A 27,255-nucleotide genomic window follows, 5' to 3' on the forward strand; every position below is an offset into this window, starting at 1 on the left:
GACCTCGTCGAACATATGTTAAACCGGGTCAGGGATGTATCATCGGAACGTGAGCTTCATCCACCTACCATAACTGAACACGTCCTCCAATTATAGTCATAAAGTGTGCATGTTCTTTCCGCAGTTCTGCTCCGGCGACCCACGTCCTATAGAGTGCCCCGTTAGTAGGCCGTGGAATTACGACTCACCGAAAAGCAGAGCATCATCCGCGTACTGTCACCGAGTCCGAGGGCGACAGCAGCAGCAGCAGCAGCCCTCCAAAGAGTTAAAGCGAGAGTTATGTTCGTGTCAGCCAAGCCGAACCTAACCGACCAGGAGTGCGGAACGGGTCCCGGGACCCACTAGAGGACAAATACGTCACGAACGATGTGCACCAATTTAGGGTGATGAGATCGGGGTCTGCCGCGCAACAACCGGAGCCTTAACTTAACGGGGCCTGGCTTCCGCGAGCGCGGACATGAACCCACCAGCCCAATATGTGTCACCTTGATCGTGTCCCGTGGTCCCGGCGAAAGCCAGGTAGTGGCAGCGAATTGATGATGCGGTCGTTTACGTAATAAATTTACCACCGGCAGTTTCCTGAAGCTCCTTACATGGGCCTGCATGAGCACTGGTCCGAGCGGTGCAGCCCGGCCTAAGCGGCTTAGGTGACAGCCTAATGGTAATGGTGATGCTTGTAGAATATAGTCATGGACATATTTTATATGAGCTTTTCCTTCATTCATTTTGTGCGGTAATGCGTCTGTCAGCACCGCCACCACCGGTCATGGATTTGCCCGTCTGTCGGTTTGATGCTAATAGTGCTGTCATGTTGTGGGGGCGACCAGGAGGGGGGAGGGGGAGGTAATCTACATCCGATGTGATGGGTTACTCCCGGCGACCGCAGTCTAGTTTGCATCTAAGCGTTCAGTAATTTATTTAATTTCTTTGCTCTTCTAGTCCAACAAGGTTCCGGCGACGAGCAAAGCAATTAGTAGCTAAATTAATATCGCTTTCTGTTTTCCACCACTCAACAGGATGCCAAAAAGGGTACCGAACTAGATTACGTGCTGGCCAACAGGAATCCTCTGCAGCAGAAACCAGTTTATCTTGAACTTTGGGTAAGATTTTCGCCGGCTTCCGGACCGAGTGACGGATTGGATTTAATCACGTATTTGTTTTGTTTTGTTTTTATTTTCAGGGCTCACCACTGTTCGCCATTCGACAGAAAATCGTTTCCCCGGAGATGACCGAGGGCACCATCTTTCTGCTGGGACCGCTGGACTTCGAGCGGCAAGCAATGTATCACCTCACCGTACTGGCCAACGTAAGTTCGATAATCGCTTATCGCAATAGCGGCCCTTACACGTGACAATATTATTGTCAACCCAAAGTATTGTCAATACTTGAGTACGAATAATGTATGTGTGTGCACTTTTCGAGGATATTTTTACCGCGCAAGTTTCTCAGAGATATGATTGTATAGGTGAAGTAACCGACAAAATGTGTTGTATTTAGACGCGCTCAATTTTCTCAGAGATGGCTGAACCGATTTTAACAAACTTGGGCTCGTTTGAAAGCTACTGTCGGGCCATTGATCAAGTTCAAAGATAAAATGGTTGTGACATTTGGTTCCAGAGATATGATGGTATAAGTGACGTAACCGACAAAACACGTTGATTTTTACCACTCTTATTTTGGGATCACCTCTAATTTCGTAAAGCGCTATTGCTCAAAAGTTTATGCACCTCGAAAAATGTCCTCATGCAAAATTTGAGCTAAATCGGACAGGTGTAAGGGGTGCTGCCCGGCGATTAAGGTTTGAAAATTTTCGAACTTGAAAACACATCATAGGGGGGAGTACATGAAATTTTCGAAATCGAAATTTTTTCTGATGCCAAAAATCTTAAAATTGCATGAAACGTCGAGATTTAGTGTTACCTCGAAAAAATTTTTTTTTGAAAAAATCGTCCCAGAAAGTAGGCAACGCAAATGTCAAGCACAAGTTTGCAAAAAATGATGCTGACTGTGTGACATAAACACTGAAGCATGCTTTTGTGAACTACCTGAATCAATCTGAATCAATTGGTGTCAAAATTAGTATCCGAAATTATTTAGTAAAAGTATGAAATATATTTTCATGAGACTGTTACGATACAAGAGAAAGGCATTATCACACCACTAGGTGGATTAAGAAGGGTTTTTGACATTTTTGATTTACCGGTCAATGAAAAATGGAACCAAGAAAAGGAAAAAAATTTCTTTCGGAAATTTTCATATCGGCAGTAGTGATTTGCATCATTTTTATCGTTTATTCAAGAGTACAAATAGATATCAGCAATAAAAGTACACTCGGAGTAGAAGAACAGCGATTTCAAAATGATTACTACTACTTTTTTAGTGTAAACTACGATTAAACATGGAAAATCTTCAGAAATGTGTGGAATTGGGTAAGGTTAGGTTTTTTCGGATCAGCATTTTTTTAAACAAAAACCAGTGTAATGTTGATTACTCGAGTACTAGAATGTAAAGCGATCAAGTACTATTTATTTTGTATACTTTATTTGTTACTAGCTGAATTACCCGGCGTTGCTCGGAAATGTTTCGTGAAGGGAAGGTCGAAAAAAATTCTCGAAGTTGTCCTGCTTAGTGAAATACTCTTGTAGTGAAATATAACTTAGACGGAAACCCGATCGAACAATACTTCGTTCATGTTCAGACTGCGAATGATCAGTGCCCCATCTCAGATCTCACAATAATCATAATTTTCATGGTATTCTCGACAAATTGGGTCAGTTTTATATTTAAACCTTTTTGTTAGAAACATTTAAAACACCTTTCTCTCTATAAATACCTCCTTAGTAACCTCCGAGTTTCATATCTATATGTGCTTGTAACGTACTTCCGTACTTCCTCGTCACATTCGATCTACAAGACCTTTGGCTTCCAGGGCCATAATCACTTGTTCCTCTTTAAAAAAATTTATAACATCATGAATTGTTCAAAATTTTCCATCTGATAATGATTATTTTATAACGAAAGGTTGTTTAACATCATAACTACATTTGTATTATAGAATGACGTTTTTATATAATTTATTTTACCAAGGTTTTAACCATTTTGGTCGTTCATCGGAGAGGAAAACCTATACGAGGTCTGTTCAAAAAGTTCCCGGAATTTTTTAATTGCGCGCGTCTGGAGAGTCCGGTGGTCAAAATTTTTTTTTATTGTGTTGGTACATATGTCCCTAATGTATGGTGTTTGTTTACAGTCTGTCTTGTAGCGGCTGGTGTAGACGTGTTTTTTTTTGAGCTCGGCGATTTTTGTCTTGGTGACGTTGGGTGCTTCCACGTGGACGATTGTGCTTTTGTTTCGACATCATAACCGTACACCCATGTTTCATCACCAGTTATGACCCTTTCAAGTAAATTTGGATCGTCGTTGACGTCGTTTAACAGCTCCTGAGCGATGGTAATACGTTTGTTTTCATTTTTTCCTCTTTTCCCACATTTTCATCGATTATTGACGTGCTGGGTCGACCGGAGCGTTCGTCGTCTTCAACGTCTTCGCGGCCATCTTGGAAACGCTTATACCACTCGTAAACACTTGTTTTTTCCATAGCAGACTCACCGTAGGCTCTCTGTAACATTTCGCACATTTGGTTATACTTTATTTCATTTTTCACGCAAAATTTAATACAAATTCTTCAATTCTTCCATTGTTTAAACTAACAAAAATCGCCGAGCTCAAAAAAACACGTCTACACCAGCCGCTACAAGACAGAATGAAAACAATGAATACAGCTGGAAATTTCACCATACATTAGGGACATATGTACCAACACAATAAAAAAAAATTTTGACCACCGGACTCTCCAGACGCGCGCAATAAAAAAATTCCGGGAACTTTTTGAACAGACCTCGTAGAATAATGATTCAGTTTATACAAATGTTGTTTTAATCCTATTTCCATCACCTTGAGTTGACAGTTTTCTCAATTTACATAATAAAATGAACATTGATTTTATGATTTCGTCAATTCAGATCAATGGTGAGAATACTTATTTCCCCTTCCTCTTGTGAGTATTTTTGTGAACCTCTCTCAGTTGCTAGAAATATACTGTACTCGTAAAGATGTACCAATTTTTCGTAAAAACTTCCTTTTTGTCAGTGAACTTACTACAGATCTCCTCTATGATTACCCTGAGTAGTGTAGTGTATCTGTGCTTTTCAAAAAATATCGATTCCCACCTTTGGTACATGTGTCAAACTTTGTGACGATTCGTTTAGTTGTTTCGTAGTTATGCTGAAACATAAATTCACTCGCGTTCATAGACAGATAAATATTATTTTCCCTTAGCTCTTTGAATTCCCCGGCAAAATAAAACCAGATCCTTTAAAATTATTCAAAGAAAAATACGACCTTAAAATTTTTTCCACTCTCTTGTTTTATCAAAAATGGGAGATTAAAATTTATTTTCAAAAATCCCTCCTTCTAGTCTAAATGTCGATTCAATTCAAATTTCGTCATTGACGCTCTCCCCCCCCCCCCCATGTTGAGGACACTTCCTACACATTTTCCTCTGTGAAAATGTCCTAACGATCATTTCTGAAGAGCAAGAAGCATCTGTGCCAAGTGTGATAGCAATCCGTTCAGTAGTGTCGGAGTTATGCCGTTACATCCCCCTTTTTAAAGGCACTTGCTACATTCACTCCCCATATCTATCATATCTAAGGTATGGAAAATGTTTCCATCATCTTCAAAAATGATGGATTCTTGTTAAATTTCATGAATTTTTTTTCTTGTTAATGTTGCCTCCTGTTAATGATACTTGTTATGCTTCCTCCCCTATAAAAATACTTTTATGACTATTTGTGAAGAGCAAGAAATAACTGTACCAAATTTTATAGCAATTCGTGCAATAGTTCCGGAGTTATGCCGTTACAAACATTGCACTCCTTTTTTAGAGGCACTTACTACACCCTCTCCTAACAGAATATCCTTGTAATCTTATCTAAGTTGTGCAAAAAGTGTCTTCAAAAAGTACCGATTCTCGTCAAATTAGATAATATATTTAATGACCACCTTTGTTAAGGACACTACCCACGCTCCCTCCCCCCATGGAAATATTCTTATAACCATATCTGAAGAGCAAGAAGTACATGTACCAGGTTTAGCGTTCCGTTAAGTAGTTTTGAAGTTATGCCATTACAAACTTTAAACCCCCCTTTTTAAAGGCACTTGCTGCATCCATCCTCCATTAAATTATATCTACGGTATGCAAAATGTTTCTAAGATCTTAAAAAATATCGGTTTTCATCAGGTTATATGAATTTTTTCAAGACCCCTCCTTGGTTATGACACTTGCTACGCTCCCTCCCCCCATAAAAATACGCTAATGACCATCTCTGAAGAGCAAGAAGTACATGTGCCAAGTTTGATAGCAATCCGTTCAGTAATTCCGGAGTTATGCCATTAAAAACATTACACCCCCCTATTTAAAGGCACTTGCTACAATCACCCCCCATATAATCATATCTAATATATGCAAAATGTTTCTATGGTCATAAAAAAGTATCGATTCTCGTCAAATTGAACAAATTTTTTCATAAGCTCCTCCTGTTAAGAACACTTACTACGCTCCCTCCCCCCATAGATATACGCTTATGACCATCTCAGAAGAGTAGGAAGTATCTGTGCCAAGTTTGGTGGCAATCCGTTCAGTAGTTTCGGAATTATGCCGTTTTAAACATTACACCCCCCTGTTTAAAGGCACTTGCTACATCCACCCCCCATATAGTCATATCTAAGGTATGCAAAATGGTTCTACGGTCGTCAAAACGTATCGATTCTGGTCAAGTTATATGAATTTTTCCATGATCCCCCCTTGGTTATGACACTTGCTACGCTCTCTCCCATATGAATATAATCCCCAAACCATCTCTGAAATACAAGAAGTACCTGTGCTAAGTTTGGTGGCAATCCGTTCAGTAGTTCCGAAGTTATCGCGTAACAAACATACAAACTTACATCCATTTTTATATATATAGATTTCCAGGCATTGGCAAAATGGTATCAAACCAAGTTTAATGCTCTATTCTGATTAAACGGTAGATTTCGCACATTGAACTAAGATCAACATTACCACCTCAGAGTAAAAACTTTTTCTTCAACTTCTGATATGATTTTTCAAATGAATTTGCCCGTTTCCATAAGACATCGTTGAAAAGGTGGAGTAATTAGAAATTTTTCTACACTCTCATTGAACATAACTCAAAATTGAGTGACACACCACTCAAATTCATTAAAAAGTGCACGTACTCTAGGCTTGAGCTACCACCTATCTACTCATTTTTGAGTATGGGACGAAGCTGCCAAAATTTGAGTATATTTTACTCAAAATAAGAAATAAATATTTTTTTCAAAATTTGAGTTTTTTGCACTCAAAATAAAATAAATTCTTTTTCGTTATTGTTTATATAAAAGAATTCCCTAATTAAAATCATTCTTCTTTTTTTTGAATAGGAAGGGCAAAAAAGTGATTGAAAACCGTTCAATTTGACCGCATTGGAGTCAAAATTAAACGATTTTGATATCCTTATGTAGGATCTCTCACTTAGCATAATTGAAACTACAAAATTACTATTGAACACATCTATAATTGATGATTCATGATTTCAAAAGCCGTATCTAGAAACGGTAATGAAAAACGGCGTATTCTTGCATTCTTAAATTTGATAAGAATATTCCGATAAAGAAAACGCACTGAACTGCTAGAAGTATTTTTTTCACTGAAATGTTTTTTTTTTGTTTCGATTATAGTTAAAACCTTGAGGTCATTCGCCTCTTCGAATCAGAAAAACTTTCTGACCCTATGTGCGGGGTTGGGAATCGAACCCAGGCGGGCTGCGTGAAAGGTATGGACTTACCCATCACACTATACCCGTCCCCACTGAAATGTTTGAAAACTCAACTTTTTCTCTAATGTATGAATAAATGCGAGAGAACTCATGACCTTAGTAAATGTTACTCAAATGCATACTCAAATTTTGACATATTGTTCCAGTTTATGAATTTGAGTAAACGCAACTCAAACCATGAGTAGTTATGTTCGAAGAGCGTGTACCGATTTGACAGCTCTTGCCCACATTATCGAAATGACGGAATGAGCAATGAATTCTTACTCGACTGCATGATTTTTTAGTGCTCGATCGGTTCAGTGCTAGAATTTTCGCCTGAGTTAGCTGCTCGATCAACCTGATTGACAGTGACATTATAAATGTCATTGAATATTCGCTCATTTTATCAATGTGTTAGTGTGAAATTTAAGCGACTTAAGCCATTTCACTGCACTCCAGCTAGAGGAATGGATGATGCTGACTAAGGTAGGCCGTTTTGTTAATTTCCAGCGAATTTCAATAGTATATGTTGGGATTCTAAGAAGAACTGGTTATTTACTAGTTCTGTATATCCGAAAAACATGAAGATTTAAATTTGTATATTCAGTTATATAATGTTTTCGTTTAAAATTAAACTGAAAATCAGCACGAAAACGTGCAAAATCAGGAAAGAAGAAGAAGAAGACGAATTGACAATTCAGTCCGCATCTTCTCACTCAATTCCGAATGATTTTCGAATCAACCGGTTGTAGGCGAACCGGTTCATTCGGAATCGGTTGTTGCACTGGAGTTGGAATTGATTCGGAATCCATTATGATTTCCACATGAAATTCCGAATGAAAATTTCTCGCCGATTCGGAATCCATTCGGATCTGATAATGTGGGTGCTGAAAGTATCATCTCTAAGCAAGCAGCGCCTCTACATTTCAGTTTTGCGACAATATGCCAATACTCCCCACTTGTACGCGACGGGCAGATTTCCCCCCAGACGGCTGGCTATGTCTGCCAGCCATTTTTGCCGGAATTCTGCCAAAATCCCGGCAAAAGTCTGGCAACAATGCAACAACCGCATCCGGCAGAGAATTTCGCCTAGCGGTTATTAACGGTCCTGTTTCTGTCGGATTCTTGCCATACAAGATTGGCAGAATCGTTTTGAATCGGTTCTACATTTTAAGCGTCTTGGTTTTATTTTTTCAATAAAAGATACATATGAATTGCCCTTCATATATACTCATCATGGAAAATGCTAATGTCAATAACATTGCTTTCTCACTATCAAGCATACCCATATTTCAATCTCATCTAGCTCGTCTCAAGATTCGTTCTTTTACGCACATGCGGGATTAACGAATATCAAATAAAGTCGAATAAAAAAAGAAAAAGGAGGGAAATAAACAAGACACGTACGGCGAGATAATGATAATGATGCAATTTCGCCTGGACAGTTTTGACAGCTGCCGGAATGCAGCCAGCCAGCGATGCCAGATAGCAGTAGCGTCATTTCCGTAGATTGGCATTTTTCTCGGAAGCTCTATTTTTTTTTGCTCGCCAGACAAAACTAGTTTCCGTAGTTCCCCGTTAATAAATTTAAATTTCCGTAGATTTCCGTAGAAAAAAAACCCAATTTCCGTAGATTTTGTCTACGGATCCGTAGATCCGTAGAAAATGTTCAAATCCGTAGATCTACGGAGATTTCCGTAGATCTGACATCGCTGCAGCCAGCCTTCTGACGGTTGCCAGAATTCCTCACAAGCGGGTCCCACAGGAAGCATAAAAGTAAACAAATCGAAAAAGGGCGAAACTCTTTATGTTAATTTATTCAGTAGATATAGAAAGAAAGTTGTGAAATTTGCAAAACAAACAGATCATCGACGAGCAGATCATCGAGCAATCAAAAATTGATCGAAGAATATACGATGATTCCTAAATACGACTCGAAACCAAAGTCGAAACATTCATCGACGCTTTTCTTCATTCGATGTCAATGTTAGATTCGCCCTTCTTTGAAAAACAGCTGATTTACTGTACGACCTAGCGTTGCCAGGACATTTTTCCAAAAATCTGTGATCAATCCAAAAAAAAACTGTTTGTGCAAATTCTGTGCACGTTTCCCGTTACATAATAGCTGATCGGAATTATTTTGGCGAGCAAACAGAAAAGGTCTTCCAACCGCTCTGTCGGATATTCATTTCCTCTTAGTTTTCCCTAGCAAATTGAAGATTTGCAGGAATGTGTTAAAATCTGTGTCATTTTTAAAGATTAATCTTTGAACCCGGCATCTCTGCCTGCAACCGAATGTTCGTGACAGCGATGCCATCTTTGAGGTTTCACTCAACTTTCAATACACGTCGAGCAAAATAAAAATGAGTTTGATAGATTTAAAATTTTACGCAATATATTCAGTGTTTTTTTTTCGATTAATAAAATTTCACGGAATATTTCAGTTGTGCAGTAGTACAATACACAACAAATCATGAAATTTACAAGTGACGTAAATCCACCTAGTGGTAAGATAATGTCTTCATCTTTTATTTAAACAACCGTTCAATCTTTGAACTTGATCAATGGCTCAATACAACCCGTTTTTACCCAATTTATTTACACAGTTGTATGGTTTCAAGCTACAATTCTCAATTTGTGACTTGGAAAAACAGGCATTGATTTTTGTACCAAGTCACGATGCAGTGACCAACCCAAAATCCAATATTTTGGGAACCGCGGGGCTAAATCGAATTATAAAGTTTTACACGAAAATAAAAAAAAAACGAATTCAGTAGAGTGCCAAAACTTAAGATAACTTTATAATTACGGAAGAAACTAAATCGTGAATCTTCAGTCTATTTTGGAGATTATTTGATTGTTTCGGTGCATATAATGAACGATTTGCTCAAATTTATAATGAATCTTGTTTTAATACGCAATAAGAAGTAGAATAAAACTATAAATATCAACATTTAGGTATGTCCGTTGAGAATTTCATGTCGAAAATTTGGTACCCGGTTGCACCCCACGTATTTTGTCCGGCTTTGCCCCGCACAGATGATTCATTTTCGAGACGCAAGACAAAATTTATTTTCCACGTAATCAAATGCACTCAAAAATCACGAAATTAGCATTTGAAAGCATCAACCAGACCGTAATTACAGCGCACAGAAATCAAACATACACAGAAATTAGACAAATTTAAAAAATCAGTGAAAAACGTACATTTTTCGATACGAACACGATTAACGTCAAACTAAGGTTGACTCAGCATCATCCAGCAAACTGACATCTGTCGGTCTGTCTCATGAATGCGCATTTACAAAGTCAATCCGTGGATAATTCGATCCAAAGAAGAAAAAGTATTTTTTTTGGTTACGTCAGTTATTGAGGTTTCTATGCCCGGTGAAAAATGAATGGCAGCCCTAGTGAAAAATGGGTGGCCAACACGTTTCCTGATGAAAACAAAACAGTATGTAGAAGCGATTCACACGCTGCATCAAGCGACAATCACCTGCATGGAACGATTACGGAACAACAACATTAATTGTAAGCAATTCATATGAAAGGACACTACATCAAGTTCACGGAACATTTTAACGTTGGATACGTGAGCAATATTCGGCTAAAATAATTAATAAATTAATCAGGACGTCGAACGAAGTTGATTGATCGTCTGAATCGTGTTTAATGGATGCGTATCCCAGGGTGGCAAGTGAATTATCGATTTCAATTTCCCGGTTTTTTCCCGGTTTTCCCGGTGCGCGAGACTAAAAATTCCCGGTTTTTTAGCATGTCCAAAAAACCTTGCGAGAGTTGAGAAATGAGCATTTTTCGGGTATCTCCTTGGAACTACGATTAAAACTCTCATCCACAGAAAAGCGCTTAATATTTATCTTCTGAACTAACAATACCATCGAGCCCAATGTATTCCATCTTTATTTTGTATTCTACTTCGCCAGTAACTTCGATGTAACAATAGGATTAAAACAAGAAACATATCTGGCCAACGGTGATGAAAGTGATCAGTCTTGCATTTCACGAAGGAATAAAGCATCAAAATTCTTGTAATTTTGTTGAAAAATCAACACGATTTTTTTGAAACTTCTTGCTTTTTCCAATAATGCTCTTAAGCGCAGCTTTCACATCATATTCGACGATTATTGGTGGTGTTTTGTAGTTTTCTAGAAATATCATCAGTTATTTGAAAGCCTAATGATGAAAAATTAAATTTAAAGTCTTACAATTAAAATAAAATAATTATTTTTCAAACTATTCAATCTTTTTCAAGACTACCACTGAATCAGTCTTTTAAAGGCTGGAAAACTTCTTAAAACTTATGCAATTTAGGAGTGTATTCTGGAAATGGGCAAAACCGTTCATTTCAAAGAACTGTTGAAAACTTGATAGTTGTACCGAAAGAATTAGTTCTATTGAACCGTTCTTTCATTTTTCTGAAACTTTGTATGTTTCTTCGAAAATAATATGAGAGCTATAAATTATATTTTGTAGTTAACAGATTCAATAATAATAAAGTCTTTTTGCATTTTCAAAGTTCGCGAAATTCTACCAGATTCCTCAAACCAGCAAACGTTTTGAAAGACTATTCTATTGAGAAGAATAGTGAGCTATCATTCTTCAATAAAGAACACCAGTTCACTCAATCTTCGAGGAAAACTCGTTCTGTTGGACCGCACTCGGACTGACCATCTCTAGTGTATTCCATTTTTGCCTTTCTCATATAGAAAGTTTATGCAATCACTTGAAAAACCGACCAGTGAAAATTAGCCCGGAGGGCCAAGTGTCATATACCATTCGACTCAGTTCATCGAGCTGAGCAATGTCTGTGTGTGTGTATGTGTCAAATAATCTCACTAGGTTTTCTCGGAGATGGCTGAACCGATTTTGACAAACTAGGATTCAAATGAAAGGTCTCGTGGTCCCATACGGAATTCCTGAATTTCATCCGGATCCGATTTCCGGTTCCGGAGTTATAGGGTAAAGTGTGTTCAATATTGTACACCGTCACTTAAACCGGCGAAACAAAAAACGTAAAGAAATTTCTAAACTGATCTCAAAACTACACAAATCGATAGTCATTATCAGTAGGCAACTAAACAAACTGTTTCCGGCTATCCTGGTTTCCGGTATCCGGTTCCGCAATCAAAGCACTCTTTTATTCTGTATGTTATGCATAAACAATCTCTTGGTTTCTTTCAAAACTCGAAGAGAATTTTTTCGAATAGAATACCACAATATTATATGTACATGAGAAAGGCATCATTACACCACAAGGTGGATTAAAACAGGTTTTTTAGTTTGGTATAGTATAAGGTTAAAAAGGAAAAATAAATGAACTAAAGCCCAACACTCCTCCCTCAAACCCGATTACTTCTAACAACCAGTGGCGTCTCGTGACAAAATTTACGGGTTGTGCACTGCTTATATGGTATGATATAAGAACCGTTTCGACGTTGCAACTGAGACAGCAATTTGTTTACAACTGCCATAAGCATAAGGCACTGAAACCTCTTCTGAATGTGTGCATACAAGTTCTCACAGAGCCTATTTGACCAGTTGTGCAGTGCACGAGGTGCACATGAGGACGAGAGACCATTGCTAACAACATATACGATATTCTTTCAGAGTTGGGTTTTGGCGAGAGAACAAAATCCTTCTAGAATTCTAAAAATGTACGCTTGTCACTATGCCTCTATGTGATTGAGATGATCTAAATTTGATTATCCTATCATCGACACTGAACAGGCTCTTACGAACTCTGGAAAACCAATTTCAGCTGAAGGAAGGAAATCAAATACTCCTTGCAAACGGTGGATAAAATGAAAGTCGACAGCTCTGTCGATTTTGTGAATCCTATTGAAATCAATACCAAGATTACTAAACAAGTATTGTCACAATTTGACATTACTGAGACAAATTTTAATGAAGTTAGGGAAATTATTGGCTGACAACTAAAAACACGGCCCCTAAGATTTCTTTAAAAAATTATCAAACATGTTACCTGATGTTACTTTTACTATTACGCATACTTATTCTGAAATTTGAAGAAAAACACTAGAAAAGTTCCTAAGTGTAAATGACAGTTCCTCTTTCTTTACTCTTTCTTTCGATTATTATGGTCCTATAGGCAATCATTCTATCTTACACTTTGCGTAGAATAACGACTGAAACTATCAACTTTCGATCTGCTGTTAAAAAAATACAGTAATAATTGAAAGAAAAAATAAACAAAGAGAAACTGTCATTTGCACTTGGAATCTCTTCTAATATTTGTCGAGATTTAATAGAAATCCAGCAGAAGTATCCAAATTATCCTTATTTTTCATTATGAGCATTCATTGTGCTGTTATTGATGTCAACTATGAAAGCGCTTATTGAATTAAAATTGCTGAGGTGTTGGCTCCATTTTCAATAGATTGTGCACCATTGAACCTGTGAGGGACAATAAGAAGTTTCAAAACTTGTACTGAACTTCTAGTTCAAACACAAAATGGCCTTCATCATTTCATTTGTTGTATCAGGAAAATCATGATGCTGAAAATCGTTACTAAGATTAGGACTAGTAAATTTTTTCCCGGATTTGCACTAAAATTCCCGACTTTTTCCCGGTTTTTCCCGGTAAAACCCAATTCTCGACTTTTTCCCGGATTTCCCGATTTTCCCGGTCACTTGCCACCCTGGTATCCTGATGAAAACAAACCAATCTCATTCGCATTTGTGGTTGTAAGTGAGCTGTCAGAGAGCCTAATACCTTTATTAATTCCGTCCGTTTTTTTTCGTCCATCGCCAGTTACAGCTTTTTCCACCTTTCAGGTAATTTTCGAATTCCATCTCGAAAAAATATCTCATCTTTTGAGGGGATCAAAGTTGGAAGCCAATGTTCAATTTCTACGAAAGAAGTAAATCGAAGGCCTGTCTGATAGTACTGCATCCGTCGAAAAAAAAAACAGTAATCAGCAGGAGCAATGTCAGGAGTCAATGTCAATGTTCCAAATTTGTTTCCACACTTTTGTGACATGAGGCTGAGCGTTGTCACACAAGACAATAAATTCATCATTCTTGAAACGTCGAAATCATTCTCTACATGATCCTTACCTACAACATCCTCACCATAAACATAATTAAGTACTTTTCTTCTAATACAAACAGAAAACTAAAACCATGCGCAAATGCTGCTTAGTTGACATAATATTGCTCATAATTAACACAGTGAAAAACAAGTTTGAAAAAACTCGAAGCAAGATAAATTGAATATGATTGACAGTTTTTTTTTAATTTTAATAGTCTAATTTTGAAGCATACAGCTTAAGATACCGAGGGCAAATAATGACAGATGTTTAATCTCTTGCAACTATCGACATCAATTGTCACTGTTCAATATTCATAACAGCCAGAGCCATCTTTTGAAAACGGACCGAACTAATTTGTGCTCCCAATAACCCTAGAACCCTCCATTTGATTTCCGAACTTGATCAATCATCCAATAGTAGTTTTTAAACGAGGTTGTTGAAATCGGTTCAGTAATTTTTGAGAAAATCGAGCGGTAAAAATATTTCTTCCGTATTCCGAAAGGAGGACGATTGCACGAATTGTTTGATACTGTTTTACCTTACCTGGTTTTGCTTATGTCCGTGATATGCATCAATATTGATGGATCACATTGGACCCAGCTCAGAATTCCAAATCAGTTTTCATCGTAAAGTTCCGCTCTTGAACTTATTTGTTACCTACTTTATAAGGTTTTCTTACCTTAACCCTCCGTCTGACAGATATTTTTATACCTTCGGTCTTTTCACGCATTAAATTAGAAGTGGATTCTTGTATGTATTATAAATATTTATTTATTTATTTATGTATTATAAATATGTAAAATTGATGGTAAAAAAACGAAAAAGGTCTGGCTGGACCCATCAGTTAGACGGAGTAAAACAGGATAATGTTATGTGCACTCCTTCTGATAAACAGCAAACCGTTCGTTGGAGTGATTCGCATTCCAGAAATTCAGCCAATCTTCGTAGAAAAGTAAGAAAGTTTTTCGAATATTCTAACTATTATTAAACGATTCTTCTGGAATATTTGCCTAAAAAATACCGTCTTCAAAAATATTTCCTTGAATTTCTATGCAATTGTTGAATAAATTCGCATTTTAAATTCCTTTTTCTCAGCTGGCAATTTTTTCAGAAAAAAATGACACCAATGTGACACAGTTTCAGCTCAGTTCAGTATGGATAACATATTAATCCGTAGAGCTACGAAAAAAACACGCAAAGTTGGCTTCACTTCTTTATTATTTAATTCGACACCCGATTGAACCGATTACCGAATCGGAAGAATGCGAAGACGGATATTAAAAAGAAGTAGAAAAAAACACGAAAACAATCCAAACAATAATCGATCGAATTCCGTCCGGCACAGACCGCCACCACCCGCATTCCCCCCGTTGTGTTCGAATTCGGTAATGTCTGCGTCGAATGTGGGTCAACGAACGTACTTTTAATGACCATACGAATGACCAACCAAAAGCGGAACGCACACAAAAACATCCACCGAATCGGCAAGGCCTACTTCGTTCGGTCCGAAAGGGACACACGAAAACGAAAACGTAGCAAGAAAAAAAACTCACTTTCCGTTTCGACCAAGCTTTTGTTTTGGTCGTACCAGGCGGACAGCCAACGGTCGGAGGTTTGCTCGGGACTGCGGCCGGTCGTTCGTTTGTTTTGGTTTTCGAGTTTGCTGCGGGTGTTAAATTTGGTCAATTAGCACCTCGCACTCACGAAACGAGATTATCCGGTGGGACAAAACAATAAATATTTGCTGTTTGCGGTAGGCTGCGTGGAGCCTCCGGAGAGCATTTGTGGAATTATGACACCTTGGCTTCAACGACGCCGCCGCCGATTTGACTGATTAGGATCTCTCAATCAAAGCGTAATCAGTAACTGATTAACACATGTGCGACTCAAACAAGCACGTTCGGGGTTTTTCGTTATTTGCCAAGAAGAGTTACAACTGGCGGCGTCGGGTTCAAACGACTGTCTTCTAGTTTTCGAGTAGATGACGCTTATCTTAAGCCCCACGGTAGTTCATGTTATCAGTCAGAAACGATTAGTTGTGATTGATTTAACAAATTTTTATCGTGTGAAAAGCAATTTACTTTTGCTTCATCGATATCTGTGGAGCTTAAAGCCTTCATAGATCAATCAACTGAGCCGGACAAAACGTGACATCTATTCAATAGGGGGCCAAATTGTGGTGCATTTATAGCCAATGAATGATTTATTGACTTTATGTGAACACCCAAACAAGTCATAACAATTCAATGGAAAATTTATGGACACAATCAACGTACAAAGCAATCATATAGCTTCAGAACAAATTCAGCAGCTGGAAGTTTTATATGGGAACTCTATAATAGAACTGAAACTGGAACAAACATATCCCCAGCAAGCCGTTTTAGTTTTATTCACTCGAACAGTTTCTCTGTCAAAACTGTTAAAACTGGCATTCGCTGTCTGGGGAGTTGGCATCACTGGGAGTACGATGCGGTGTCTAAGTGCTACTCTCAAAAAAGTCTAAAAAGTTAAAAATTTGGTCGAAACAGTTATTTTGAGTGATAGTCCAGCTGTGACAAGTGTGTGTTTAGTAGTGAGAGTGCAATTAAATGAATAATGTTGATTTGCGAAACTAAAACTGCTCAAGCGGCGAAAACTAATTACCACCCCGAAATTCTACGATATTAACCGATCGAAACGCCGTCTGCATATCATTGTCAGTGTTATCAGATTTCTCTGGAATGTGTGAAAATTAACAAGTCAATCGTCTTACAAGATTGGTCTTCCTTCTTTTTGCCTTTCTCGTATAGAAAGGTTATGCAATGACTTTTTTGTCATATATCATTCGACTCAGTTCGTCGAGTACGCAAATTTTTTTGCACTATCTTTTCTCGGAGATGGCTGGACAGATTCTCACAAACCTAGATTCAAATGAAAGGTCATGTGGTACCATACAAAATTACTGAATATTTTTTGGATCCGACTTCCGGTTCCGGAATTATGGGGTAAAATGTGCAAAATCTCGTTATCAAAAATAACCCTGCTCGGTTAAAATTAACCGCAAAAGTTAAAATTAACCGCGAAATGATTCACAGCCAGTGGTGGTAAAGCATCGATTCCGAACACGCAAAACGTGTTCGTTCCGAACCAAAAAGCGAACCACCATCGCGAGTATAAATTTGTCAGTTTGGCATTCGCTTCGAGCAATCATCACCGAACCTAGGACAGGACCTGACAATTGTTGATCCACTTTTAGGACCAATTTCGGACCAGCTCGTGATTGGTTGAAATTGATATAAGCAAGTACAAGTTGTTGAAATCAATATTACTGCAGGGTGGTAGAAAAAGTGTTGTCAGTATCGTCGGTAACAATGTAGCTTGATATTGGATATTTTATTTTTCGGATCATCTTTTCAAAATTGTTAATTTCAATAGGATTTAAGTTCAATTTGTTTTTAAGTCCTGTCAATGTGGAAAGTATACTAGTGCATTTAACAATCACTGGATGATACAAAGAGAAAGCCTGAAATCACGAAGTGTGATATGGACGAGAATATTGATTATGTTGGTTGAGATTAGCACCGAATCTTTGGATACTTCTGTATGTTATTATTTTTCTCAAATAGAATATGTTGAATACTTTAGTTAATAAAGCTGCAAAAATTAATTACCCAAAATTGAGTGTTTTAGAAAAATTTTATTAAGCTGTTTCAACTAAACGTTTGCTTCAAAACAAACATCAGATCAAAATGGATCCAGAGCTATATTTTTGACCGATATAACATTTGTCTAAGTGTTTTCAAATGATAAATAATCGCATGTTATAAGGGGAGCAAGTTTTCCGAATGAATAATTATCTCTACTGGCAACAGTGATCGCGAGGCATTTATTATTTACATGAATGGTTCATGAACTATAGGCTGTTGCTTCGGATGAACCGAACTTTGTCAGCTGCGGCTGGACGTTTCAGTGTTTGGGTAGATTGAAAATAATAAATTGAAAATGTTTTGACATTTGCAAATTTGATATTGAATACATTGGTGAGTCAATAGCAATTAGGTTTTTTACCGTCACTGCTAACCTCAATCGGATGAACACAGTTGACAGTTCAGCAGTACTGTTTGTAAACAGTGATTTTTTTGTTTGTTTGTTGACAAATTTGATCAAACTATTTACGGTCCATATCGCCTAAATAAAGTTTTAAAACATTTGTTCATGATTGAATACGGTTTGCTTTTGAGATTTATTAAATAAAAGTGACTATTTGCAAAGTGTAAAGATGATTGTTTAAGATGTGTTCTTCGATTTTTGTTTAAACTTGTTTGTAAACAGTACCGCTGAACTGTCAAGGATGAATGGTTGTTCATTTGTGTCGTCACGATAAAAAATCTAATTAAAATTGAATAATTTGGGCATTTCCAACGAGCGTTGGGTGCCTGTATATGGAAATTAGAATTTTTTTGACTAATGTCATTTCGATGCTGCGATGCATTTATTGGTGAAGCAATGGCAATCGAATGGAATAATTTTTTACATTCTCCGTGAGCGTAGGGTGGCGAAATATGTGAATATGAAATCTTGTAAATGTTTTTTGTTTTACTAATTTGATATTTTATTAAATATTGAATCAAAAGCAATTAAAATTTAACAGTTTTGGACATTTTCAGCGATCTTAGGAAAATTTACATAAAATGAATCTTAGACTAATTCGATGGTCTGTTGATTCTGGAAACAATAGCAGTTCGAGTTGGATATTTTTTTACATTTTTGTAGAGCGTAGAGTTACATATGAAAATTTGTAAATATTTTGACTTTTGCTGATTTCATGTTCCATTTAATAGTGAATCAAGAGCAATCAAAATTCGATAATTTTGCACATTTTCGACGACCGTAGGGTGGTGCTATTTGTAAAATTTTAAATTTTTTGACTAATGTAGTCAATGTTCCTTTAATTGGTGAACCAATAGCAGTTCCAATAGGGCATTTCCAGCGAACGTAGTGTGGTCCTATTTGAAAGATGTTAGTATTTGAATTTGCAGATCCGATGCTTTATTGATTGGTGAGTGAATTAAATTCGAATAGGATAATTTTGGACATTTGTAGTGGGAATATTTTACCTTTTGCTAATTCAATGTTTAATGGATAGCAATTGAAATAATAGAATTTTAAGCATTTTGTTCGGAGATAAGGCAACTATATATGAAAAATTGTGAATTGTTTTGGCAAATTGGATGCTGTTTTGATTAAAATATCAATAGTAGTGGTGGTGAACCACCGCATTTAAACATGCAACTCGTCGAATTGCCTGTGATTTTGACTGTAGTTTTTAACGTGCTATTGCTTTGCTCATCAACTGAAATAGAATTTTCAGATGCTGTAGATAGGCATGTCATTGAACCATAAGTAATAAAACTAAGCATCGAATAGAGCTCAATTGACCTTCGCCGATGGACTTCCAACTGAATGGTTCGGAACATTTTGCTTCGCTGAGCAGCAAGCGAATTCTACCGTAAGCCGAATGAACAGCTTTAGCATATTTTTACTATGAAAATAAAGACTGTCCCAGAAAGTATGGACGCACTTTGATTTCGCTGTAAATAATTCACAAGTGTTATATATTCAAATTTTATTCGATATACAGTATTGTACAGCTTTCGAACCATCGGCCTGATCGATGCTTCTTGTTTCGGACTGCGTTTTGGTTGTTTCTGCTTCTTATAGGTCCGAAGATTCTTAAGCACGAAGAACATTTGACTTCGAAGTGCCCACTTTTTTGGTCACATCCCGAACTGAAACCTCCTTCTTTTGCTCGAACGCCTTAAGTATAAGTTTTTTCGACCCGTTTTCGGTTTATCCTCAAAGGTGTTATCCTGATTGAATTTCGCACGGCTTTTTCACTTACTCCTTCCATTTTTGCTATCTTTCTCAGTGACAGTCCGCGTTCTGTGCACAATTTTTCGACGTTGTTCTGCTGAAAGTCCACGCATTTCTAATCAAACTAATGAAAACGAATAAACAACTGCACAAGTGCTTAGAGAAGAGTGTAAACAACAGGACGCAGCCATAAAAATTGACAGATTCTGAACCATTGCGAAATGGCAGCGGTTTTTGGTTACGTTCTTACTTTCTGGCACAGTCTTTATTTCTGAACAAATTTGTACAAAGCATCGGTGTTTGGTTCTAACTTTACCACCACTGGCATGGAATTGGAAATGGTATAAAAATCACAATTTTCTATATTAAGCCATCCAGCTTTCGCTGAGAATTTCCAATAATTAACAAACTTTAATTGCAATTAATGCACTAATGAATATAGCATCAAACATGTAAAAGTCAAAATGTTCATTATTTTTCATATTGAACCACCCTTAACCGCTCGCTAAAAACGTCCAGAATTATCCAATTCTACCTGGTACTGATTCGCCCATCAATTGAATATTAAAAAAGCGAAAATCCAAATATTTTAATTTTTTATATTAACCCCTACGATCGCTGAAAATGTATAACATTATCTTATTTGAACTGCTTTTGATTCACCAATCAATAGAGCATCGAATTGACATTAGTCAAAATGTTTACAATTTTACTGGTAGAACCACCCTATGATTCCCGAAAATGTCAAAAATTAGCTATTTGTAACTTATTATTAATTAGAAACACCCTACGGTGGCGAAGAATATCCAAAGGTTTTTCATTGTTTATTAAAACATCGAATTAGTTAAAAAAAATCCAAATTTTCAAACTACTCTTTGAAATTATCCAAATCGAACTGCTGCTGATTCACCAATCAATAGAACATCAGATTGGCATTAGTCAAAATATTTTCCATTCACAGGTACCCTACGCACGTTGAAAATGCCTGAAATTACTCATTTTTATTTGCTATTGACTCACCAATTTTTTAACATCGAAATTTCAAAAATAAAAAAAAAATCCCTTTTTCATATTGAATTGTCAAATTGCAGTCAAAAAGTTTACAAATTTTGCATATTGAGCCACCATGCGCTCGCTGGAAATGTTCCAAATTATTCAATACCTATTGTTTTTGATTCTATAACCAAAAACCATAAAATTTACAAAATATCAAAAACTTACTGTTTTCCCTACGTACACTGATAAAGACTGTCCCAGAAAGTATGGACGCACTTTGATTTCGCTGTAAATAAATCACAAGTGTTAGATATTCAAATTTTATTCGGTATATTGATAATATTAGACTACAACAACAGAATATTAACCTCAACATTTGCTACTTAGCCATTGTAGACATTGGGAACGTTCCTCATTTAATTCCTTACAGACTTCTTGGCGACAAGTTTTGACACTTTTTTCCAATCTTTTTCGAACTGTTGAATGGTTTCGACTGCCGAGACATGTTTCCTAAGATGTGCCTTTGTTAATGACCAAAATTCCTCAATTGGTCAAAGTTGTGGGCAATTTAGTGGATTCATGTCTTTTGGGACGAAAGTGACATTTTTGGTAGTATACCATTCTACCGTTGATTTCGAGTAGTGGCAAGAAGTAAGATCTGGCCAGAAGACAACAGGATCCTTGTGGCTTCGAATCATGGGTAGAAGTCGTTATTGTAAACATTCCTTGATGTATATTTCGATGTTCATTGAAGCAGTGGTGATGAAGGGTTTCGAAATATTACCGCAGCTACAAATTGCTTGCCAGACCATAGCTTTCTTACCAAATTTTTCGACTTCAATCGATGTCTCGGACTGGTTTAACACTTCCCCTTTTCGCACCGTATAATATTGTGGTCCCAGCAAGGATTTGTAATCGAGTTTCACGTAGGTTTCGTCGTCCATGATTATGCAGTTCAAATTTCCAGCAAGAATCGTATTGTACAGCTTCCGAACCCTCGGCCTGATCGATGCTTCTTGTTTCGGACTACGTTTTGGTTGTTTCTGCTTCTTATAGGTTCGAAGATTCAAACGTTCTTTAGCATGAAGAACATTTGACTTCGAAGTACCCACTTTTTTGGCCACATCCCGAACTGAAGCCTCCTTCTTTTGCTCGAACGCCTTCAGTATACGTTTATCCAACTGAGGGTTAGCAGGACCTTTTCTTCGACCCGTTTTCGGTTTATCCTCAAAGGTGTTATCCTCACCGAACCTCCTGATTGCATTTCGCACGGCTTTTTCACTTACTCCTTCCATTTTTGCTATCTTTCTCAGTGACAGTCCGCGTTCTGTGCACCATTTGTACACAATTTTTCGACGTTGTTCTGCTGAAGTTTTGAGTTAAGAAATTGGGTTCTGGAGCTGAACTTAGTTGCTTAATTCTAGTTCAGAATTCAGTTGCAGAATAAACTTAAATGCTGGATTGTGGAAATGAGATCAGTTCCAGAATTCTAGAACCTAATTCGTGAATTGAATTCTTGATTCGGAAACTGAATTCGGAATCAGTTCTAGTTGAATCCAGGTCCAGAATTTTGATTCTGGTAAAAATACGTAAATGGTGTCAAAAAATAATTGTAAACACCGAATAAATTGACATTACCCACTCACCTTTTTTTAATCAAATTTTTATAGTTATGTAACTTTTTAGGCGATTTTTCTACGTATCTTTCACACCAAAAAAGAATACTCCAGTGTACTTTTTCAGAGTGAAGCATAACTCAGAAAGCAACCCATTTGAACAGCCATCACCCGCATGTTCAGCTTTGTGTGGCCGCCAAGAAGTACAATTCAAAGTTTCGCTCCGTGACACCATCCTGTGAGAGAACATTCCACATACAATCACCAATCTAATTTACCTACTGTCACTCGTATTAGACACAGATATGTGAGATTTTTTTTCGTTTGTTTTTTTTGTCACTGTTTGTATGATAATGAATATCTCTTGTTCCGCGTACACTTACTATTATAGTAGTTATAGTAGTTACTTACTATCAATGAAGTAAATTTAGAACGAAGGATTGATTCTCTGAAATCATTATGTGATGAGAGTCGTTATCCGCACAGTTGGAGCCACTGAACGTAAATTAAATGTCAAACAAAGAAAAACCAAAAATTCTGTCAACTGTCAAACATTTGTTTGTCTGAAGAAATAAATCTTTGAGTTCTGGCTCGCGCAGACGTGTTTATGCTTTCGTCGGACAAACCCCACAGCGGCTGGACATGGCGCGTATCCGAAGTCAAACATTAATCACAGGCCGCAGCCCCGATCGCCGATCAAATCAAGCGCCTCGAAAGCCGGTTAAAAAGTTGTTTTCGATTAGAGTTTATGGCGCCCTGTCAGAATTGATCCGTGCAATCATCTGACCAGACGCGATTGGTTCGCCGTGGATGGAAGGAACGTTGAATGCATGGACCATGGGATTACCGGAGCGCACAGCTGCGCATTGTGGAGTCCTACGGTGGACACCCGGGAGGTTGGGTCCGGGGTTTGTGTTCTTGCTGCAGCCCCGATGCAGTCGTCGTCGTCGTCGTCGTCCGACTGCATTGCCAAATGCTTTTGCATGTTGTTGTTTTTTTTCGCGATTACTTTGTCACTTTGTTTACCTTTTGCATGACTTATGAACGAACGGCCGGGAGTTTGCTTCGGATCGGTCGGTGGTCCGGCGGTTTTGAGCGTCACGTGTGTTGTTGAGTGTTGGCCTCGGTCGGCATTTTCCGCTGATCGTCGGAATCGTTCTGACAGATTTCGGATGATTGATGGTTGACGTGTTGGCAAAAGTAAGGCGACTCAAAAAAAAAAACGACGATGGAAACACTGCTGACAAAACGGAAGGCGTTTTGCTTTTGTGTACAAATACTCAATATAAACAGACACCGCATCGAGGCAATGAGTCAGCAATTAAAGAAATTGACAGGGCAAGAAAAAAAGGGGGCTAGGTCTGACTTTACGACTTTACTTCGGATCTACATCGTTTGTCATAAACTGCGCCACAGCAAAAAGTGGTTGTACTGTGGGAAAACCATAAACCAACTCACCGCAAACTTGTCAATCGATTCCTCGCGGTGAACCTCGCAAACCGGATCTATCAACTGTAAACTCTGCCTGCTGCATGGCCTACTTTTCGATCGAGAGCGAATGTTTGGGAGGTACAAATTTGTACCGCAATCGAAACAATCGGTCCTGAGATGGCGCCAGCAGGTCGTTGGTTCTCCTTCGCGATGCTGCTCCGATCGGTGCTAATTACGCGAACAAACAAAATCCGGAGCCAATCGGTTTGCAAAGCGCCCGAGCGACGAGGGCTAAAAGAATCAATAATGTACAACGATCCGCATAAATTTACATCGCGCTTACTTTGAATAATAATCTGCCGCCGATCGTGATCGATCTGCGGAACGGAACGTTTATGGAACTGGTCCCAGATCACAACACACAATAGCTTCTCACCGGGCTGGGAAGAGTTATGGCACGTAGCCCAGTAATTAATGATCAATCGGCCGTGCCAATGCTCGTTAAAACGAAACCAGATCACGTTTCGTGCCCGTCGACAGCCTTTCCTGCCGAACGACGGGGTCCGCGTCCGGCTTAATACGATTTAATTAAGATTTATCGATCGAGCTACTAAAATGTGAAATGTGGTCTACATTTTTTTTTCTTCTCACGTATATCGACAGGACGCCTACGCGGAACCGGGACAGGATTCGCGCAACATCGCCGGTCTGGAAGTGGTCATCATCGTGGAGGACGTACAGGACGTTCCGCCCGTATTCACGGTGGCACCACCCGTCACCCGACTGCCACCGGGTTTGATTCCCGGCGATAAGGTAATTCGTATTTAAATCGATATCTTAATGGTACTAGTTCTGGAAAAAAAATCTCAATTCTAGGTCCTGCAAGTTCACGCCGAAGACGGTGACAAGGGCGTACCGAGAGAGATCCGCTATGGACTTGTTTCGGAGGGAAATCCTTTTACGTCGTTCTTCGAAATCAACGAAACTAGTGGTAAGTTTTGTTTGAACCGTTCCTCTACAATGAATGCGATTCTAATCACCGGTGGTTGTCCCTACAAAAGGTGAAATCTCTCTTCTTCGTCCGTTGGACGACATCCTGGCGCTGACGCACGTGGGCGACCCGGTCCTGCTGACAGTAATTGCCGAAGAGGTCAAGGTCGCTCGCGATGAACCACCGGCCATGGCAACAACGGTGCAACTGGCATTTTTCCTCCCGGAACGGAGCAACTCCCCGCCATACTTTGAAAATGACCAGTAAGTACCGGGGCGGAGGCAATTTCCGACACGCAATCTTTTTGTCTGTCTTGAACAATTTGCCGAACGCATTGACGACGACTGACTGACGGGGGTTTTGTGTTTCATTCATAGCTACGTCACCCGTTTGGAGGAGAATTCCGCTCCGGGGACGACATTGACCTTCACCGATCCGTACACGCCACGCGTCATGGACGATGACGCCGGTAAAAACGGAGTCTTTTCGCTGACGTTGATTGGCAATAACGGAACGTTCGAAATATCACCCAACGTGGCCGAAGGACACGCTAATTTCGTGATCCGCGTCCGGGACAACTCTCTACTGGACTACGAAACCGTGGAGTTCGTTCACTTTCAGGTAGAGTACATTTCCAACTTAAGCTTCACAAACAAAGTCACTAACGCACTGTGATCACCTTAGATTCTCGCCCAAGAGCTCGGACCGGCCACCAATCTGTCGACGTCGGTGAACGTAACGGTTTATCTTTCGGACATCAACGACAACCCACCGGTGTTCGAGCAGAGTGACTACATCGTGGATCTTCCGGAGAACATGACGGCCGGAACGCGGGTGGTGCAGGTACACGCAACCGACGTCGATACCGGTTTGGGCGGAAAAATCCGATACACTCAGATTCTGGGCCCGCAGAATACTTCCCTGAATCTGGATCCGATCTCCGGTGTGATTACGGTGGCTACCAACAACCATGGTTTCGATCGGGAAGCCATGCCCGAGTATCATCTGTACGTGGAAGCACGGGACGACGATGGGATCGGTAATCGTGCGCAGGTTCTGCTGGTCATCCGGCTGATAGACGTGAACGACGAAACGCCAATCTTCGAGAAAAGTCTGTACGAATTCATTCTCTCGCCGAGCCTGCGAAATTTCACCATCCCAGCGTTCATCAAAGCAACCGACGGCGATGCCGAGGCACCCAACAACGAGGTTCGCTACGAACTAATCTATGGCAACTACGAAAACAAGTTTGAACTGCATCCGATTACGGGCGAGCTCAAACTGACCTCAGCCCTTGTCCGGAGGGGTAAAAACGCTCGCCAGAGACGCCAAGCTAGTCAGCAGTCTACAACGGATTCGACGGAATCGGATATGTTCGTCCTGACGGCCCGGGCATTCGATCTGGGCGTTCCGGTGCGATTTTCCACCTGCACCATTCGTGTGTACCCACCGGAAAGCCGAACGCGGACGATGACTTTCATCGTGCCGGGACACGATCCAGACCGGGCGCGGGTTCAGGAAACCCTGGCCGATGTGACCGGTGGCCGTGTCATAATTCAGGAAATTCGACCGTACAGTGGAACGGTTCCCGGTGCCACCGATATCGGTGGAAACAGTAAGGATCGCAGCGTAGTCCTGGCCACCATTCTGTACGACGGTGATTCCGTGGTCGACATCGGTCGCATCCAGCAGAGACTGTCCGCCAACGGTACGGTAATCAGCAGTCTCAGTCAGGATGAACGTAGTGCGGTAGGTGTTCGGATTAAGCTAGATGAGAGGATCACAATTTTTGAACTGTTTTAATTTTTAGATCCTCTACAAAGCGGAGAACCGGGTACTGTTCTGGTTGTTGATCTTCCTAGCCATACTGCTGGCACTGGGCATACTGACCCTGTTGCTGTGCTGCATTTGTCCCTGGTGTCCGCTGTACGCCGCCACGAGGTAAGTCCCGGCATTGGCAACTGTCAGCCAATCGAAGCCAAACAAATCTGACTCTGTTCAGGACGGTTGAAATATTCTCCTGCTAATTTTCCACCTCTCACCTCTGCACTAACCGAGCATTGCACGTAATCTACGTAATGTCCCCGATCAATGGTAGGCTACCGGAATAAGGCTAATGTGATTTTTCATACTCATTTAGTATGCTAGAATTGTTTTTTTTTTTGAAATTGTTTAGTTTTGTTGAATCAGCAAACCTTCTCCTGCCAGTAGAACTGTTCTACCGGTTGAGCTAGACTGGAGACGCGTCGAAATACTTCTCGAAATAGCAACCGGATTGAACCTGGTTGGATTGGTTTACTTTAAGCATTGTTCCGTTGTTTTTGTTTTGTTTTGTTAACTGCGGTATCGAGAATAGCTCACAAAAATTTCTGTTTGGCTCTTTGAGAGCTCATCATTTACAACCACAACTGCTAAGT

The 27,255-nt window shown here is 39.2% G+C and overlaps 1 protein-coding gene across 6 annotated transcripts in view; it reads left to right on the top strand.

Moving 5' to 3' along the window:
* LOC131425966 (cadherin-86C) overlaps window positions 1-27,255 on the top strand; it is a 517,779-nt gene that overhangs the window by 462,065 nt on the left and 28,459 nt on the right. For all 6 annotated transcript variants that reach the window (XM_058588302.1, XM_058588301.1, XM_058588305.1 and 3 more), the window contains 8 exons: window positions 1,017-1,100; window positions 1,181-1,306; window positions 24,511-24,660; window positions 24,724-24,838; window positions 24,909-25,101; window positions 25,216-25,459; window positions 25,523-26,587; window positions 26,649-26,779. In XM_058588302.1, coding sequence (XP_058444285.1) covers window positions 1,017-1,100; window positions 1,181-1,306; window positions 24,511-24,660; window positions 24,724-24,838; window positions 24,909-25,101; window positions 25,216-25,459; window positions 25,523-26,587; window positions 26,649-26,779 — 2,108 coding nt within the window. The remainder of the gene's footprint in view (window positions 1-1,016; window positions 1,101-1,180; window positions 1,307-24,510; window positions 24,661-24,723; window positions 24,839-24,908; window positions 25,102-25,215; window positions 25,460-25,522; window positions 26,588-26,648; window positions 26,780-27,255) is intronic.

The sequence above is a fragment of the Malaya genurostris genome, chromosome 1, assembly GCF_030247185.1.
Source record: "Malaya genurostris strain Urasoe2022 chromosome 1, Malgen_1.1, whole genome shotgun sequence".
Classification (NCBI taxonomy): Eukaryota; Metazoa; Arthropoda; class Insecta; order Diptera; family Culicidae; genus Malaya; species Malaya genurostris.